General features: G+C 44.7%; 1 protein-coding gene across 1 annotated transcript in view; it reads right to left on the minus strand.

The window, feature by feature from the left end:
- The window catches only part of DDR2 (discoidin domain receptor tyrosine kinase 2), a 68,527-nt gene that overhangs the window by 23,603 nt on the left and 27,716 nt on the right, over window positions 1–17,208 (minus strand). Inside the window, exons 3-12 of the mRNA XM_083446411.1 lie at window positions 16,476–16,578; window positions 14,443–14,674; window positions 13,205–13,352; window positions 9,527–9,623; window positions 7,661–7,844; window positions 5,592–5,835; window positions 3,293–3,355; window positions 2,005–2,135; window positions 1,358–1,568; window positions 86–309 (exon numbers count right to left, since the gene is read on the minus strand). Of these exons, the coding sequence (XP_083302537.1) occupies window positions 86–309; window positions 1,358–1,568; window positions 2,005–2,135; window positions 3,293–3,355; window positions 5,592–5,835; window positions 7,661–7,844; window positions 9,527–9,623; window positions 13,205–13,352; window positions 14,443–14,674; window positions 16,476–16,578 (1,637 nt within the window). The remainder of the gene's footprint in view (window positions 1–85; window positions 310–1,357; window positions 1,569–2,004; window positions 2,136–3,292; window positions 3,356–5,591; window positions 5,836–7,660; window positions 7,845–9,526; window positions 9,624–13,204; window positions 13,353–14,442; window positions 14,675–16,475; window positions 16,579–17,208) is intronic.

The following is a 17,208-nucleotide window of genomic DNA, read 5'->3' on the forward strand; positions in this document are numbered from 1 at the left end:
CATGCCATGCTTTATCATCCGCCTCCTGCTGCAGCAATCCTTGCTGGAAGGTACACATATTGTAAGGAGCAAGCCGTGAACTCACCTCTCCAAACTGGCCTTCTCCCAGCTTCTCCTTGAAAGCCAGCAGCTTTCGAGGAAACTCGGCCACAGCCACATCTTTGCCGGACAGCAAGTCCATGGTGATTGCAGGGACAGAGTAGGTGTTGCTGCCTGTCACCCCCTGCAGGTTCACAATGTCTGCCTCTGCATAATGGGGAACCCCTTCAGCTGCACCGGGCTGGGCTGGCTTGGCAGACGCACTGCAACCTGGGAAGGGAAGGAAATAGAGGAGAGGGTCTCAGCCAAATATACTCTGGGGTCTTTGGCTGTGATCCTCAAGGGCCACCTCTGTGCATATGAACTGACCCGAACCCTGCTATCATCACCCGAGGCCCTTCTTCATGTGCCACGCTCCATGAGAAGTCCAGAAGGTGGCAGCACAAGAATGGGGCCTTTTCTGTGGTGGTTCCCCATTTGTGAATGTCTCTCTCCAGAGAGACTCACCTGGCACCTTCCCTACATATCTTTGGATGCCAGGAAAAAAGGTTCCTCTATAACCAGACCTTTGACTTACTAAACAATTTAATGGCCTTTTAAATGACTTTGTGGAAGGGGGTTATTGGTTTTTGTGGCTGTTAAGTATTTTGCGTTTTCATTTTGTATTTTTGTGCTGTAAACCACCCTCGGATCTTCACTTGAAGGGTGGTATATAAAGTGCTGAATCAATAAAATGAACCAATCTTAAGTTCAGTTCTCCACATTTGCACATCAGTTGTTTTTTGTGCTCATGAAAATTCACCTGCGTGTGAATTTCTCCTAATAAACTTTTGTACGCAACTCTGCATAATTTACACATTTTTGCAGGGTAGGGCTTCCTAATATAATGTGGTTTTATATTTTTTTAATGGAAATATGCGTTTTTAGACACAGTTTAGCACAATACATGTGTTTTTGTATGCATTACATGGCAGAAGACCCACATTGCAAAATTCAGAAAATTCATACAATTTATTTTAACTAAATAAGGCTGTTGATTTTTAATTTAATAACTCTTTTATCTATATATTCTATGAGATGGCTGCTATTTTATGTTTTAAAATACATTTGTGCTTTTAGAACCATAACAAAACTACCTTATGATAGCTTTTTTGGGACTGAAAGGCAGTATAAAAGTACCTAAGTAAAGAATTCAATCTCATTCACCCCCTTAGCTTTGGGGGGGGAAAGAAACGTTGAATCTGGGACAGGGGTTTATAGCCCAGGGTAATAGAGCAAATATGGGAACAAGATCAAGAGAGTGCCTGGTTGCTCTCACCTGCCTCTTGCTCCCCTGGGGTGAACTCAGGTAACTTGCGGATGAGTCGAGAAGGCTCCTGGTAGTCTGCAGCCAGTGGGAATATGCGGTCGTAAGTGGAGTTTGATTCTCGCTCACTGGATGATGTGGAGCGGTTATGGTTGAACATGCTGGACTCACTGGGCAGAGAGAGGCTGACAGTCATTTCGTCATCCAGCATCCGGCGAGAGGCCTGGAAGCAAGTCAAGGTTTCATCTTTACTGTACAACAGGCAGAACAGGGAGAGACTGGCTTTATGAACTGATATTAACATCCCTGTTCAATCATATTCATTGGTGCAAGCGCATGCAAGACGTACAGAGCTTTTCCTTGGGCCAGACTAACATTATTTTAAGTTAAGAAGCGTAGAACGAGGGAGGGAGAAAGAGATGGAGTCCTTATGAATAGGAAACAGCTTAAGGGCACAAGTAGGTTTCCTCAACAGACAGATACTCAGTTATGAAAGGATCTTGAACAGGTTGCTTCAAATCTTGATACTAAACTCACACTTCTATGCTTACTTGCATGTGCCATGCTTAATCCTGAGGAAGTAACTTATTCACTTAATTAAGTTTCACTTCAATTAAGTTTCTAATGCAGATGTGCACTGTATCTGTCTGCAGGCTTACCTTTTCCAACATCTTCTGCCAAAACTGTCTCCAGAGTATGATTACAATGATGGCCACCAGGATGAAAATGATGGCCACTAGGCAGCCAATCAAGATGCGAGTATTACTATCATCCACTTTGAGGGTTGGATCTGTCAGAATGCAACCATAAAATGTGAGCTTTAGGTGAATTTATGAAAATTAAAAAGACTTTCATATGGCATATTGCAAGCTGCCATCTTTTGCCCCAGGTTTCATACCTCCCCACTCCATCAGAATTATTCCTGGTGTCTTTTCAAATACTGCCTCTATTCACACTGAGAACAGCAGCCTGAATAACTAAGAATGCAGTTCTAGCCCCTTCCACTATTGAGTGAGTGGGCTCAAGACGGCACATAGGTTCCCCTCTGCTGAAGAATGCCACTGGTCTTCATTATGATGGGAGGTCCAGCTGCGATCAAGGGGGTGGAAAGCTACGGCTGTCCCTTCTGGTAGAAGGAAAAAGGCCTGAAATAAGGTATTTCAGGGAAGGCTGCCAGTGGTCTTGGATCTAACCAATCTTCCATTCTTGGACAAGGTGATTGAGCAGGTGGCCGCTGAACAATTCCAGGCATATCTGGAGGACACGGGTCATTTGGTCCCCTTCCAGTTGGAATTCAGGCCCCTTCATAAGCCTGAAACTGCCTCGGTCTCGTGGTCCCTAGCTCTGGCGGACTAGGGACAGAGGTGAAAGCTGTTTCCTGGTTCTGCTGGATCTTGCAGCAGCTTTTGACCATGGTATCCTCTTGGCTGGGAAGAGGTTGGGAGCTGGGGGCACTGTTATACAGCGGTTCTGCTCCTTTCTCCTGGGCCGTGTCCAGAAAGCCTTCTCGGTAGTGGCGCCCACCCTGTAGAACTCCCTCCCAACAGATGTCAAGGAGATAAGTAACTATATAAACTTTAGAAAACACTTGAAGGCAGTCTGTATAGGGAAGCTTTTTAATGTTTATTGTTTTCATATCTATTGGAAGCCGCCCAGAGTAACTGGTGCCACCCAGTCAGATTGGCAGGATACAAATAAATCATCATCATCATCTAATGGTGAAGGATCTCCCAAGTGGTCCTATTTTTGGGTCCCTCAGGAAAGACATCTTGGAGCAGGAGTAGCAAAATGAAAGTAAGGGCCCCACCCCCACCCCTCCACCGCAGTGCAGACCTGCTACTCTGCATCTCCCTGGTGCCAAGTTAGAATTGTTCCACAGCTAGCTCATCCAAAAGATTCCAGGTAGATCACTTTATGGTCCACATTCTAAACTAGCTTCTCACATACCATAAGTAGTAGGAGTCACTGAAGAATCAGGAAGGGCTCCAGAATTATTGTACATGGCTGCATCTAATAAAGAAAAGGGGGGGGGGGGATCCAGACTTAAACAACAGCACCAGCAGACACAGTGGTTGTTTGAAACTTTCATTTTTAAATGTGGAAAATCAGATCATAGGTGCTTCTCAAGACACTGAGCTGGTTTCAATTATCGTACCTTGGCTTAATGAAGAAAGATGTGAAAGCCCCTGATGGCCGCGCACACAGCCTCTTTGCTCCTCTAGTCACACAAACAGTGATTAAAACATCAGGTTTGGTTATGGAAAAGGCGGTTTCCCTTGGCCAACCAACTACACTCCTGTCAGTGGCCCATCCACATTTTTGTCTGACCTGTGATTCCTACTGATCTAGTATCACGGGTCCAATAGGGTTTTTGTCCCACCACTTTCCCCAGGAAAACCCACTGGTTACTGTTGAACTGGAGCAAATGCCAGTCTGCAGAAAACCTGAATAAAAATCTGTCCCTCTTCTGAACCAGTCCTAACATAGCTCCTGAATCGGATTTCATGTGCTTCATTTGTTGGGGAGAGTCTGCTCCCCCCCCCCTCCTTCTTTCCCCACCTACCCCTGCAGGGTAATTTCCCCAGTTGTCTCTTCAGCTTTGAGAAGCACTTCTGGTTTTCTCAGCATGTCTTATTTATTTATTTTACTTTCCCCTGTTTATTGCTCATGTAAAACTTGTGATACAATGATATTTATTGGAAGGCTCCCCACTTCTTTTGTATGTCAAATGACTGTCTGATTATCCAGCTTTCTGAGCATCTGGTTCCCTGATTATCTGGTTTCCTGATTATCTGACTGCCGTAGGTGGGCAGAGCTGAAGTTGGGGAGAACACAAGAAGCAGACTATTGATTATAGGACCAAAGAACAGGAAAACATGGGATTCCAGGGATAAAATCTGAGGCAAGATTCACAAGTGGGAACACCCAGCCCTGGACCACATTGAAAACAGGGCAAGAAGACATGGGAGGGAAAGTGTGAGAGGGACAAGAGGACAGGCCTCAGAGACTAAGCAAAGCTTAGACCAGGCTCAGGAGTGCCAACTTGAATAAAATATGGGGGAGGGGGAAAGTAAGCCCTGCCCCACATAATTGATCACAATATGCGGCACATGCGCACCATTTGAATAGCAAAGCCCATCAATTTGGGGGACAGTCCCCTCAAATGTGGGGGGTCTGAAGGGACCTCAGCCTCTAGGAGTTCACTCTGTGACCAGGCTCCTATGGGAGGAAGGTAGATACCCTGCGGTCCCAGGCTGCTTAGGGCTTTTTAAAGGTCTAAACCACAGGGGGCCCTTTTCAGCCCAGCAGCCATATTCCCTCCATTGCATACCTGGAGCGGCATATCAGTGGCAGGCACAGCCAAAGGCAACAACATGAGCAGAGATGTGACTTTCGCTTGGCTGGAGAGGGGTGTGGGTGGGTGTAGAAACCTTCGAATTTTGTATGGCTTGAACCCAACTTACCACACAAAGGCAAGGAAGAGATTATCACAATTCAGGGACAGACACATTCTGGCCATGCAAAAACACACCAGGTGAGGTGGGAGCAAGGCCAATAAAGGCTGTAGCCTAGGAAGATGCCCAAGGGACAGGCAGTGATACCTGGAGGCTCTCACACAGTTTGAACTGAGTCTAGAAACTAGCTGGCAACCCATGGTACAATCAGCTGTGTCTGCCCAACTCCTGATAACAACCTGGCAGCAGCAGTTTCTGGACTCCAAGGGCAATTCCATGTAAAGTGAATTAAAGTAGTCCAACCTGGCAGTAACAAGAAAAAGGAATATGTCTGACTTCTCCAGGAAAGGCCACTGTTTACGAATTAGTAAAAGGAACTCCTAACTGACTTTCTGGTCCATCAACTGCATCCTTCCCTGGGAAAAATAGACCTGGCCTATGTGCAATGAATTGTATGCACCTATGCACACTTTAGACATTAGAGCGAATGCCTACATGGCTTATGAGGCAGGAGTGGCTAGGGCACAATCCTGTTCACTGAACCAATTTTGCTGCATATACAGAGCAGGTCTTCTGTGTTGTACAGATCCACATATCTTGTATATCATTATGACAAATACAGGTCATCAGCCTATGCTGTGTCCAGACATATGAGAGAATGAAACCTACTTTCCCAGCACATCAGGCCTTCTAGCGATGAACAAGGATTCCTGGCTCCCTCCCAAAATATCCCTCACTTACTAGGATACACATAAACACACACAGTTCCATCACCCATCCCTGTGTCATACCTGACTGGAAGGTGATCTCACTGAACATCATCCAGGTGTCCGCAAAGTAGAACTGGCATTTGATGGCACTGGCCATGTGATGGAGAAGGGGCACCGTGACAAAGCGGGCACTGGGGTTCACATCATCTAACACCAGCACTGAGGAGATGGCGTTAGGCTCCCACTCATTTGCGTCAGAGCGGAAGTGGCACTGCACCTCCTTGAAAATCTTCACTCCCTTGGCAAACATATTGTTGCAGTGAACCTGTGTAATGGAGACATGAGATGGGTGAGCATGAGGTGACGTGATCCCACCCAGAGACTATGAGATGCTCCAACTAAGGTTGCCACATTTTTTGAAAGCCCTGCTACATTAAACAGAGAGCGAAAGATAGAAAATTAACAGGGGAAGCAATCAAGTGTTATATAAATGTCATGAAATAAATAAGTAATAATACTCTCCCACTGTAACTGCATGCAAGGCAGCCACATTAAGCTTTTGCTCCTATGCACATATATTTGGGAGTAAGCTTCACTGAGCTCAGTGCAGCTTCCCTTTGAGTAATCAAGCTATAAGATGCCTCCTTCAGCAATTAATTGGTTGTGCTTTTACAGAATTGTGTTCTGGACTCTTGTCCTGACACCTTTGGTTGCCAGATCCTAGTGTATGACAAAATTTCAGAATTTTAGCCTTCTTAGGGTCTCTGGGGAAGCAGCAGCATTTCAGGACTGAGGTCCAGAAGCACAGTGCGTGCACGCACACATACTATTTTCTTCTTGACTGTTTTGCCACTTGTTCCACCCATTCTATCCATCAGGTTGGACCCTTGAGGTGCTAGGCTAAGCCAGGCTCTTCTCTCCTGATTTCTCCTGCACAGGCCCCTCGGGAATGAATGGGATGCAGCTTGAAACCATTGCTCTTACTCGACCCAAGCTCTCATCAATTTCAGTAGAATAAGATATCAGTGGATTGTGTCCCATATCAGTTAGTGGAAGGGAAAGATAACATTTGAATTTTCTGCATAAGGCACAAAATATAACACCTGTTTATCCTTTGCCAGTGCCACTCTTAAACACATCAACTGTCCTAGAAAAAAACTGGGCATCCTGATTTTTCTCGTGAGAGGACAGCAGCCCAAATGGCCACCATGAGCTCACACGATTTCAGTACACTCTCACCCTGAAAAAGTGTTTTTTTCAGGGCAGAAATATTGTGTGGTGCCCCAAAACACATATTTTGGGGCACCATGCCCCCAACAAGTGCTTGGGGGGGGGGGTCTGAGAACTTGTACGGGTAACATGACTTGCACAGGATTGCAGCCCCAGAAGATGGTGTCTGAGTGTTGGATCCTTTTATATCGCAGGGTCTGCACTCTTTCCTGCCAACCAGAAGTGCCATGTCAGATTTCAAAATGGCTGTCATCAACACAGGTCAAATGAATACACAGACCCCTTTTTAAAGGTAAGAGATTTGGACTTTGGCACACATATTTAGAACAAAGGCCCATGTGTAATTGTTTATCATAATAGTTACTCAAGTGTGTAGGCCAAAAGTTTATTTATTTATTTAAACCATTTATATATACTTAACTACCATAGTCTCAGAAATACAATACAGAAAAGATAAAAATAGGTTAAAGCTATAAAATCAGACTTCAACTGGAATAAAAACGGTTTTGCAAGGTGTTGGAAGCTCAGCGCCTCTGACCTCTACTGGAAATGAGTCCCATAAAACTGGGTCCCTCAAGACCTCAGTGATTGGGGTGGGATATAAGGGATTAGGTGATCCTTGAGGTACCTGGACCCAAGCAGATAAGGGGCTTGTTAATTAATATAAGAAGCTTGAACTTGGTCCTGCAGCATATAGGAAGCCAGTGTAAGCTTTTGAGCATCCAAGTTGTCTGTTAGCACTGGTCTGCCCCAGTCAACAGTCAGGCCAAACCTTTTTGCACCAGCTGGAGCCTTCAGACCTGAGGTTTGAAACGTGGGGTTGGGCGGCAGGAAAAGGATCCCTACACACCTTCTATAAATTGCGCTCTGCTGCCAGTCTAAAGAAAACATGGGAGCACGCACTGAATTTAGCAACTAACCTTCATGGTGGTGAAGTTTCTGATCCGGTCAAATTCGAAGACAATTTCCACATAGCCGTTGGTGGTGCTCTCATTGCGCCAGCCAACATAGTCATAACCAGGCCATACATGGTATTCGTGGGTTTGGCTAAAATCATCCAGGCCTGAAACCCCGTCTGTCAGCTGGCCTAGTCCTTCCGTCATGCTAGGGAGTGGCAGGTTAAAAGAGGGGGAGGGGGGTAGAACACAGTTAATCCCAACCTTTTCCTTCTCAATATCAGCAAGATTGTCCCGGCTCAAACAGGAGGGCAAGGGAGACAGATGGTGGCTTCCTGTACCATTTAATGGATGGATAAATTGTGGAATTGGCAGCTGGAAACTCGGTTGGAAGTCCAATTTAGCCCAGGGATAGACAAATTCTCACGTTAGTTTTTGATACAGTAAATTCCTCTCATGTGATGCAATGTAAAGCATTTTTGTACATGCCCTGATGATCCCCAAATCACCATGAGAGTTTTTTGTGAGGCACAGGGGGCTTCCAGGAAGCTCCGAAAGTCCCAGGTTACACAAGGAAGGAATCTGATAGTTCTCTAGAAATCTAGTTACAGTGGGGCAGCTAACCTGGTGCTCTCCAGCTGCCATGGACTACTAGACCTTCCATCATCCCTGGTCATGCTGGCCATCTGGGGGGCACCATGTTGGCTACCCCTGAGCTATGGTGTCTTTGCTGGGTCATTTCCATGTGATAACTTGCTTTGTGGAATAGTTCCCCATACAGGAAAAAGAAAACGAAGTTACTGGAAAAGTTCCTTCAGTTCTAGAAAGTGATTGTGGTCTTTAATGCAGTCACTTGGGAATTTGTCCACATGGGAATCCCAAACTCATTCAGGCAAGTCCCATGAGACAAAGTGGCCTGCATGCCATGAAGGCTTTGCTGTTTATCTGTTCAAATACCATAGTAAAAGCCAATGAAACAATTAATTTTGCAGAAAGGTCATATGCTCCACAAAAATGTGAGGGGTAGACATCGCACAAGAAATTGATCACATGAAAAATGAGCATTAATTCTGTCTCTGGTTGAACTTAGAGGATGAGGATAATTATAAGTTTGTTTGTTTGTTTGTTTATACATACATACATACATACATACATACATACATACATATATACCCTGTCCATCTGGCTGGGTTGTTGTGTGACCATGAGAAAGTATAAAGGTACAGAAAGAGATGGCTGGCAGAAATTTTATAGATATTATCTCATTTTATTACTGACAACCTTCTGAGGGCTATTTGAAGGGTTGAGCACTGTGAGAAAGGGATGGTGGACTAAATGGGCCACTGGTCTGATGCAGCAGAGCTGTTCTCATGTTCTTATGTTCAAATTCCCCAAATAGCAGGAAAATAGAGCAGATTCTTGAAAAACAATCACATTTGACTTAGTTTTTGCCACTGGCTTAGGTTGGATACAAAACTTGGGGGCAGGTTGTTGCACTGGATACACACATGCCCTTTAAACTATAAAGTACACCACAAGGAAGAAACTGGATGGAGAACCAAAAATTATAAAAAAAGAGTTACACTCTGTGCTTTTTTCCCCAGGGGGTACTCAAGGGAATGCAGTACCGGAACCTCTTTTTTTGTTTGTTAAAAAGTGAGACACTTACTGTAACAACTTTATGGTGAGTACCAGCACCTATTTTTCTAGAAAAAAGGCACTGGTTACTCTTCACAATTTGTCTTTAAGTGTGAAACTATTGTTATGTTTCTTAACTCAATGAGACTGGCTGTTCCCTTCACTCTGAAATATTTACTTGGCTGAAGGCTTTCCTCTCTCCCTTCCACCCATCATGAACCTTTCCCAGTTGCGTGATACTCAGGAACCCACCTGTACCCGTCATAGATTGAATCGTTCAGGTAAATCACGGTGCCACCAGGTAGAGCCAACTGCTGCCCTGCAGGAGCACTGTATGAAACCAGCCCATCTGTAAAGAGATGGAACAGGGGTTACCTTTGCATGGCTGCTGCTGCTGCTAGTGAGAACACAGGTCTGGAAAGAAGTCCACAAACACAGAGCCTGGGGACTGGGAACAGATAAGCTAAATGGGAAGAAAGACTGGCTGAGGTCTAGGCTGCTTCCAAGTGGAATCATTCGGACACCTGCAAATTTAGGTTGTGCAGTTAGTGGATTTGGCACGGCTGAGCAACAAAATTGCTTTTTTAAAAAAGCACTTACTCACCATGTGATATTTCAAAAATCTCTAAGTGGCATAGAGATTTTTTAAAAATGAGTTTTTGTGGGAAGGAAAATGATGGGGAAATGGCCTTGAAAGTGTGGGATAACACTTTCCTGCAAACAAATCAGAATAAATGCGCAATAAACTCCAGCCCTCTGAACCACGCCTTCCTGCAGTTCAGGTAGTCTTATGTTCTAAGGACTCCAACCTCTTTGAAGCTAAAACAAGATAATACTGCAGATTAATTAATTTAAAGAAAGTACTTCCTGTGATCCTAATTAATTGCTCCTCTGTGGTGCCTTTAAGCTGCAAAAAGGGCAGAGTTTCTAACAGTGTAAACTAGTCTGGGAAAGGGTTGAAAATAGGACCTCATGGCACAAAACTTGACACATATTTCTTTACCCCTGATAAAGTTCCCAGCTCCTTATTTGAAACAGATCTCAATCAGTAAGCCTGATCAGGAACTACAGTTAATATACCCCTGCACCTCAAAATAAGTTATCAATATCTAGTCCATATAGTATAACGGCATGACTGAAGGAGTGTCCCCTTCAAACTTCACAATAAATCTCTGTTCCAAACCTTTGTGCAAATAAGGAACTGGGAGCTAGCAACTAAGGCCTCATCCAGACTTCCTTTTATGCTGTGCTTTCTAGGCGCAGGTCCAGGCTTTAAAGCGCAATGTCTGAACAGAGTTGTTTGTTTTTGTTTGTTTGTTGTTTTGCCCCTGCACTTTCCCTGGGAAACCCCGTGTTTTACCGCTGAATGTCAGGGAGAGTCAGAGCAATGGTCGATTTCTGTTTGAATCCAAGGCTGCAACTATGCAAGAAACAAGATCCTTTTGGTGTTTTAATGCTGTGAGTCCCTCCATCTAAGGCTCAGCTTGTTTATGTGTGTAAATAAACCATATATCCTAAAGACCCCATAGTCTCCACTGTTCCTCATTTCCAAAAGGAAACGTGAACTCTGAGTAAACACCTGGAACCCTGGAATCTCTCACTGCTCAGAGATTGGGGGGGCATGTTTCTGCGTACTATTAAGGGGTGATTGTGTATTCTCTCTCTGTAATTCTACCCCCCCCCCAACATGTACAGGGAAAAATACTGACCTACCTTACAGGGTTGCCATCAGATTGCAAAATAATGGATACCAAGCACTTCAAATGCTCAAATGAGCTTTCAAAATGCTGTATTTATCATTATTAAGACAATGCTATCTTTACTTTCCTATTTTATAACTATAACATTATTAATAAGTATTTCTAATCAAGTATTATGATACAATTAAAAAGTAGTAAATGAAATTAAGAACAAAAAATAAATACATAAAGTTACCCATTCTAGCCCTTTAAATTAAACTGAATGCTTTTTTCCTTCAAGCATTAAATCTTCAATCGGGAACAGCAGATTTTGCTTTCTGTCACTTAAATTGTCCTCTTCCTGTGACTTATTTCTGCACTCCACTGGACACTTTTCTAAACCACTGGATTTCTATGAATTTTTAAAGTTCCAGGAAACATTATACATTTGAAAGTGATACACATAAGTAAATTAGACGTATCACTGTGCAAAGGAATATGCTGCCAGTTGAGACATTTTTCCCTGACCAGTTCCACACTTCCCCCACTTTCCCTCTCTAGTTTCCTCTTTGCTGCTCTCATTTCAGAGTAATGCGAACAAAAATGGCCACAATCTGTGACCAAGAACAGCCATAACCCAGCTAAGTACAGCCGTGAATGAGAGCTTTTCTGCACGTTTGCATCTCAGCAGCTCAGTTTCGAAACTATTTTTTAATCTAGGAAACTGGCTGTGGAACTAAAGGGACTTTCCCCTCCATATCTGGTAGGAATACCCACAGGTTGCTTTATTCTGGGATGAAATTTATTAGGAGATATTAAAGATTATTAAAACACATATTCAAATTTATCCACAGTTATTCCTACTAAATGTGTCGACAGACGCATGAAGGAACTTTGGACCTGGGTTCTGGCAGCTGCCAGCATCTCTATAGCACAGCAGGGACAATCATTTAAATATGTGTCTATATCCTTATGGTAAAAATAATCTCTGGAATTTAGTTATTGCATAAAAAATAAAACCTAAGTCATGGACAGGAAGATCCTGCTCATTTCTATTCAGTTTGGTAGGATTTTATTTCACACAGTTTTGTTTCAGATGTACAGGTATCCCTCCCCATGCCATCGAGTGAAGTATGGTTGTTATTGTTTTAAAATGGGTGTTATTATTTAATGTTTTTAGATTTTGTATGCCCTGTATTTTTTGTTATTTTCACTTGCCTCTGTGGTTCCATAATAATTTGAAAACTTTTTCTTTTCTTTTTAAGACTCTGGCAAGCCATTTGTCCATGTTGTGGGTGGGAACATCTGTTGCAAAGGAAAACCCTCAGAACAGTTGGGTGCAGACACTAATTATGGACACATTTGTCTAGATCACTGCCATTGTGTGGTGGGTTAGCAAAATATGTTATTTTTCCTTTAAAGCGCCACATTGATTTACCGTATTTTTCGCTCCATTGGACGCACCGGACCATAGGAGGGGGAGAACAGGGGGAAATTTTTTTTTCTTGTTCTCCCCCTCTAAAACAAGGTGCGTTCAAGGTACATTCACCCAGGCTTGTGGGGCTGGGGGGGGGGGGAGCGCTGCTTTCCCCCACCGCCAGCCTCAAACATCCCTGAAGCCTTTGGAGCGCAGCGCCCGCTGCCCTGGAGAGGCTGTGCGCACAGCCATCCCCAAGCTAGAACAGCGAGACTGAGCCCTCCGTCTCGCTGTTCTGGCTTGGGAACAGCCTTGCTGGCCTCTGCAGGACAGCAGGGTGAAGGCACCCCGCTGCCCTGGAGAGGCTGTGCGCGCAGCCGTCCCCAAGCTAGAACAGCGAGACGGAGCGCTCCGCAGTGCTCCATCTCCCTGTTCTGGCTTTGGGCTTAGCGGCGCAGCCTGCATTCGCTCTATAGGACGCACACACATTTCCCCTAAATTTTTGGAGGGGAAAATGTGCGTCCTATAGAACGAAAAATACGGTACCTGTTCATTAGCAGTTTTATTTTCAAAAATGGGGGAGGGAGAGAAGAATCCTTGGTGACATAACAGAGGCTAGCCAATCAACACTATGCACAGTTGGCTTCTGCTTCAACCTCGCAGAACTTCTGCCCCCACTTCCCACAAGAGCTCAACTTTGGACAAAAAAGGTACATTTGGATGGAATACAGTGATGAAGCTTCCAAAATAGCCTCACTGCTCTACAAAAATTATATTTGCCTGCAGTGTAAGTCACCCTGATAGGTCATAGTTCCAATGAATTGCTGCACTTACCTAGCCAGACACAACCATACAGCTCCACCCTGAGACAGACATTCGTGGAATGGTCAGTCACAGGAATAAAGCGGATGAATCGACCAATGATGGGTGGCTCCAAGTCCTTGAGGACAATATCGTATGGATTGGTGTTTCCATCAATCACCTGAGGGGGGAAAGGACACAAAATGACCAAGAACAAGGCTGCTGGGCGGCAGGTAGACAGGGAGGTGTTGCAGCCTCAGTAATTGTACCACAGTTCTCCTTGAAATTTGCATAGCTATTATTCTGATGGTGCCCTCTAGCAACTGAATATATAAGATTTTTTTATTTAGGTCAACTCAATTCTGCTATAAGTTTAATCAGGTGTTTAAACTGGTTGCATATTTGCTCTTTAGTAGCATGACCTCTCCAATTCCTAGAGAACATTGGCAATTTATGTACGTTCTGCATCTTCACCCAAAACATGGATTCATGGTAACATAAAAATTCAGCTGAAATCTTGTCATATTCAGGGAATTCTTTGGTCTTTGACTTAGTTGTGAGGACCAAAATGTGGCGAGAAGGTAAACAGCATTTCCATGCACTCTGGTTTCTGTCACAGTGTTCCATTGCACCAGTAGCAGTTGAGTCCTGCTGGCCCCATGACCCAGAAAGCTGTCTGTGGACAAACACTGGCTCCCTCAACCTGAAATCAAGATGAGCGCCGCAACCCCATAGTTGTCTTTGACTGTCCAGGGGTCCTTCACCTTTGCCTTTTTTATGGGTGGTGCACTTTGAGGCAGGCATACACACATCTGTCTGTGTATAATTCAACAAAGTTGCCTGCATTTTTGGAACCTTTATGGGGTCATCTTCATGAGCTCCTGGGCTTCAGAACTTACTACAGCATTACTGAGGGCATCTCCACACTTGCCTTTCCTCTGCTCTTTCCAAGCATGGTCCACACTTCAAAAGTCCGTGTCCGAGCCCTTTTTTTTTTTTTTTGCTCCAGAGCTTTTCCTGCAAAAACCCGCTCTTTAAAGCTCAGTCAGAGCAAACAGCAATATGTGGAAAGCCTGCATTGCTGTTTGCTCCAAAGACAGAGCTTTGAAGCACAGACCTGGAAGAGTGGGGCAAAAGATAGGTGTGGCTAAGCCCTGGCTGTGCTGTTGTTTTTTATTTGCCACAGACACTCTATAATCAACAACTATTATTATTATTATTATTATTATTATTATTATTATTATTATTTCACCCCCTCCCTACTGCTTTACCTGCTTTCCATGCCTGTTGCGCCAAGATATCCAGCGGGTGCCATCCCGGCTGTAATTAATTTTGTACATTGGTGCAAATTCATTGCCGTGACCTCCTGCATGACGGCCCTGGGTCCCGACCAGGGTGATGAAGTGCAGGGCATGTAAATCAATCTCCAGGAACTCCTTGAGGTCATCTGGTTCCACAGGGATCTCAGGGCACCAGGCACCATCCCCTTCTTCTGAGCCTAGCCTAGAGAAAAGCAGAAAGTGGACCTGACTGGCGTCACCCACTCATTTGTGGCTAATGCCCACCTTGGCCTTTCACTTCCCATGGTGGTTCTGCCTCATTCTTTCATTCGTCCCCTTCCTGTGACTCCCTTATCTGGCTCTGGCCCTCTCGGCCACTAGTCCAGTTTCTCCATTCCCATTCAGCTTCCTGCTTTCACCACCTCAGCACCCGTGCCTTCCATACTTGCCACTATAGATGTGCCACCCGGGTGGCAACAGGGCAGTGCCAAGACTGGGGAAGCTGGGTTGGGCTAACCTCAGGGATGGAATGAAGGACAAGAACATGGCAGCCCTGACTTTTTGGAGGTCTTTAAGCAGAGGCTTGACAACCATATGTCAGGAGTGCTCTGATGGTGTTTCCTGCTTGGCAGGGGGTTGGACTCGATGGCCCTTGTGGTCTCTTCCAACTCTATGATTCTATGGTTATATGATTCTATGACTGGGACAAGGAGATAGGCTGGAAGCTGGCTATGGCAGATGGACAGAATTTGGATAGTGATAATGGTTTTCTCCCTCTCACATGAAAGAACTCGGGGGAGGCAAAACAATGAACTCTTCACATCACATTCAATGATCATATGGAGTTAGCTGCTGCAAGATGTGGCGAGGCTCAGATGGCTTAAAAGGGGCTTATGCGTATTCATGGAGGTGATGTATCAGTGGTGATAGACCATAGTAACTAAATGAGGCAAGTTGAGGCGAATGCCTCAGGTGGTAGAATCCACAAAGGCACCAGATCTGGCCTCCAAGGAACATATCTGAAATATACTCGGAGTCGAAAGTGGATTTCATGCTCTTTATTCAGCTCATAGTGGTGAGGAGGAATGAATGTCCCCTCAAAGTATCTGCTTATATACATTATATACATTATTTACACAATGGGCTGCACGTGATTGGCTAATTCAGGAATTCTCCTGTAGGCCAATGAGGTTGTGGATTCACTTCCATCTGGAGCCGGATTGGGTGGCTCCTGCAGACCAATCATACTGCTGCATTGTTCTAGGACCAATCAGACTGCTGCATGCTGGATCCTATTGTTCCAGGACCAATCAGACTGCTGCATTTTGGATCCTATTCACTCAGTACATAACACCATCACATGTAGACCTTCACCTCCTCCTTTTCCCTGATGTAAAGCTTCACTCCCCACTTTATCCCTGATGGGGCAGGAGCCATTTTGTGGCTTGCCTCAGGTGCCAAAATGTCTTCGGCCGGCCTGGCCAGCAGGGGTTGTTAACATCATGGCCCCTGCTGGCATTGGCTAGTCCTTCAGTATCTGTGCACCCACACAGTGTTGAATTAAAAGCCCTCATGCATTCTCCACCACCTCACATGCCCCATTCAGTGGTGCTCGGCAGTGGATGTTGGCAGCATCCAGCAAACCATCTCATGAGCCACAGCTGGTTACATCAGTGATAAGCAAAGGACACCATGAACAAACCAGCAGGAACCTGTTCATTCTGCTCTATCGCTGCTGCTAATGTTCAATGCCTGAACGTTAGCACTGTAGTCAGGTTCTGGGGCTGAGCCCTGGTACAAGAAGGGTGCCAGTAGTAGACCATGGGCTCTTCTGAGGATGGATGCAGAGGCAGTTTCACCTTTTTGGGTGCCCTCAGACTGCTTAGCCTAGGAGGAGCCGATCACTTTTGGAGTAGGGGAGGATGCAAAAGCACAGCGATGGGAACAACTGGGGTATGTGAACTGAGGATCTCAGGCTCCTGTGTCTTGGGTTTGTGAGAGACCCAGGCTCATCTCTCTCTTACCTTCCATACTTAGCTGCTGTGGATTCAGACCATTGACTAGAAGCAGTAATGTCCTCATCAGGGATGTGCCCACCTGACATGCCCAATGGGTAGCGGCACACAGCTGCAGAGAGAGAGAGAGAGAGAGAGAGAAAGAGAAAGAGAGAGAGCGCAGTTTGGGATGTCGGTTTGGGATGTCAGTAAAGCAGCAATGGCAGGTTTTTTTAATCCAACAAAATGTTCACCAGAAAAGGTTTAGAGAAAACAAAAACAAAAAACCAGAAGTATTGGAAGAATTGATTTAAAAAGAGTTGGTTAAAAAACCTGGAAAAGATTCGGTAAAACAAACAATAAAGATTACAAACACAATATTCCATGATAATAAACCAAGAAATAGAATGGAAAATAAAAAGGATGAAGCAGGAAAACATGTGCATATTTTGGACATGCTGCTGCATGGAATAATGCATGAATCTGACCTTTGGAGTTTGTAAGTAAAGCATTTAAACTTACTAACAGTGTGGTTTGTTCTTTGCAAGAGGGATAGAGAGGAGTAGAGAGGGGAAGCTCTGTAAGTGGACTAAACAGAATATTTAAAGAGTCTAACAACCTATACTCTTCATGCTTCACTGTGCTACATGATTGTGTTTTTAAACTCTGCTGGGAGCTCTCACTTGCTGGAGAGGGCGTTCAGCTTGTGCTTTGGATCTAAGGATCAAGCCAGGTTATTTTACTAACTTCCACACACTATCTA

The sequence above is a fragment of the Podarcis tiliguerta genome (genome assembly GCF_965153285.1).
Source record: "Podarcis tiliguerta genome assembly, chromosome: 6".
Taxonomy (NCBI): Eukaryota; Metazoa; Chordata; class Lepidosauria; order Squamata; family Lacertidae; genus Podarcis; species Podarcis tiliguerta.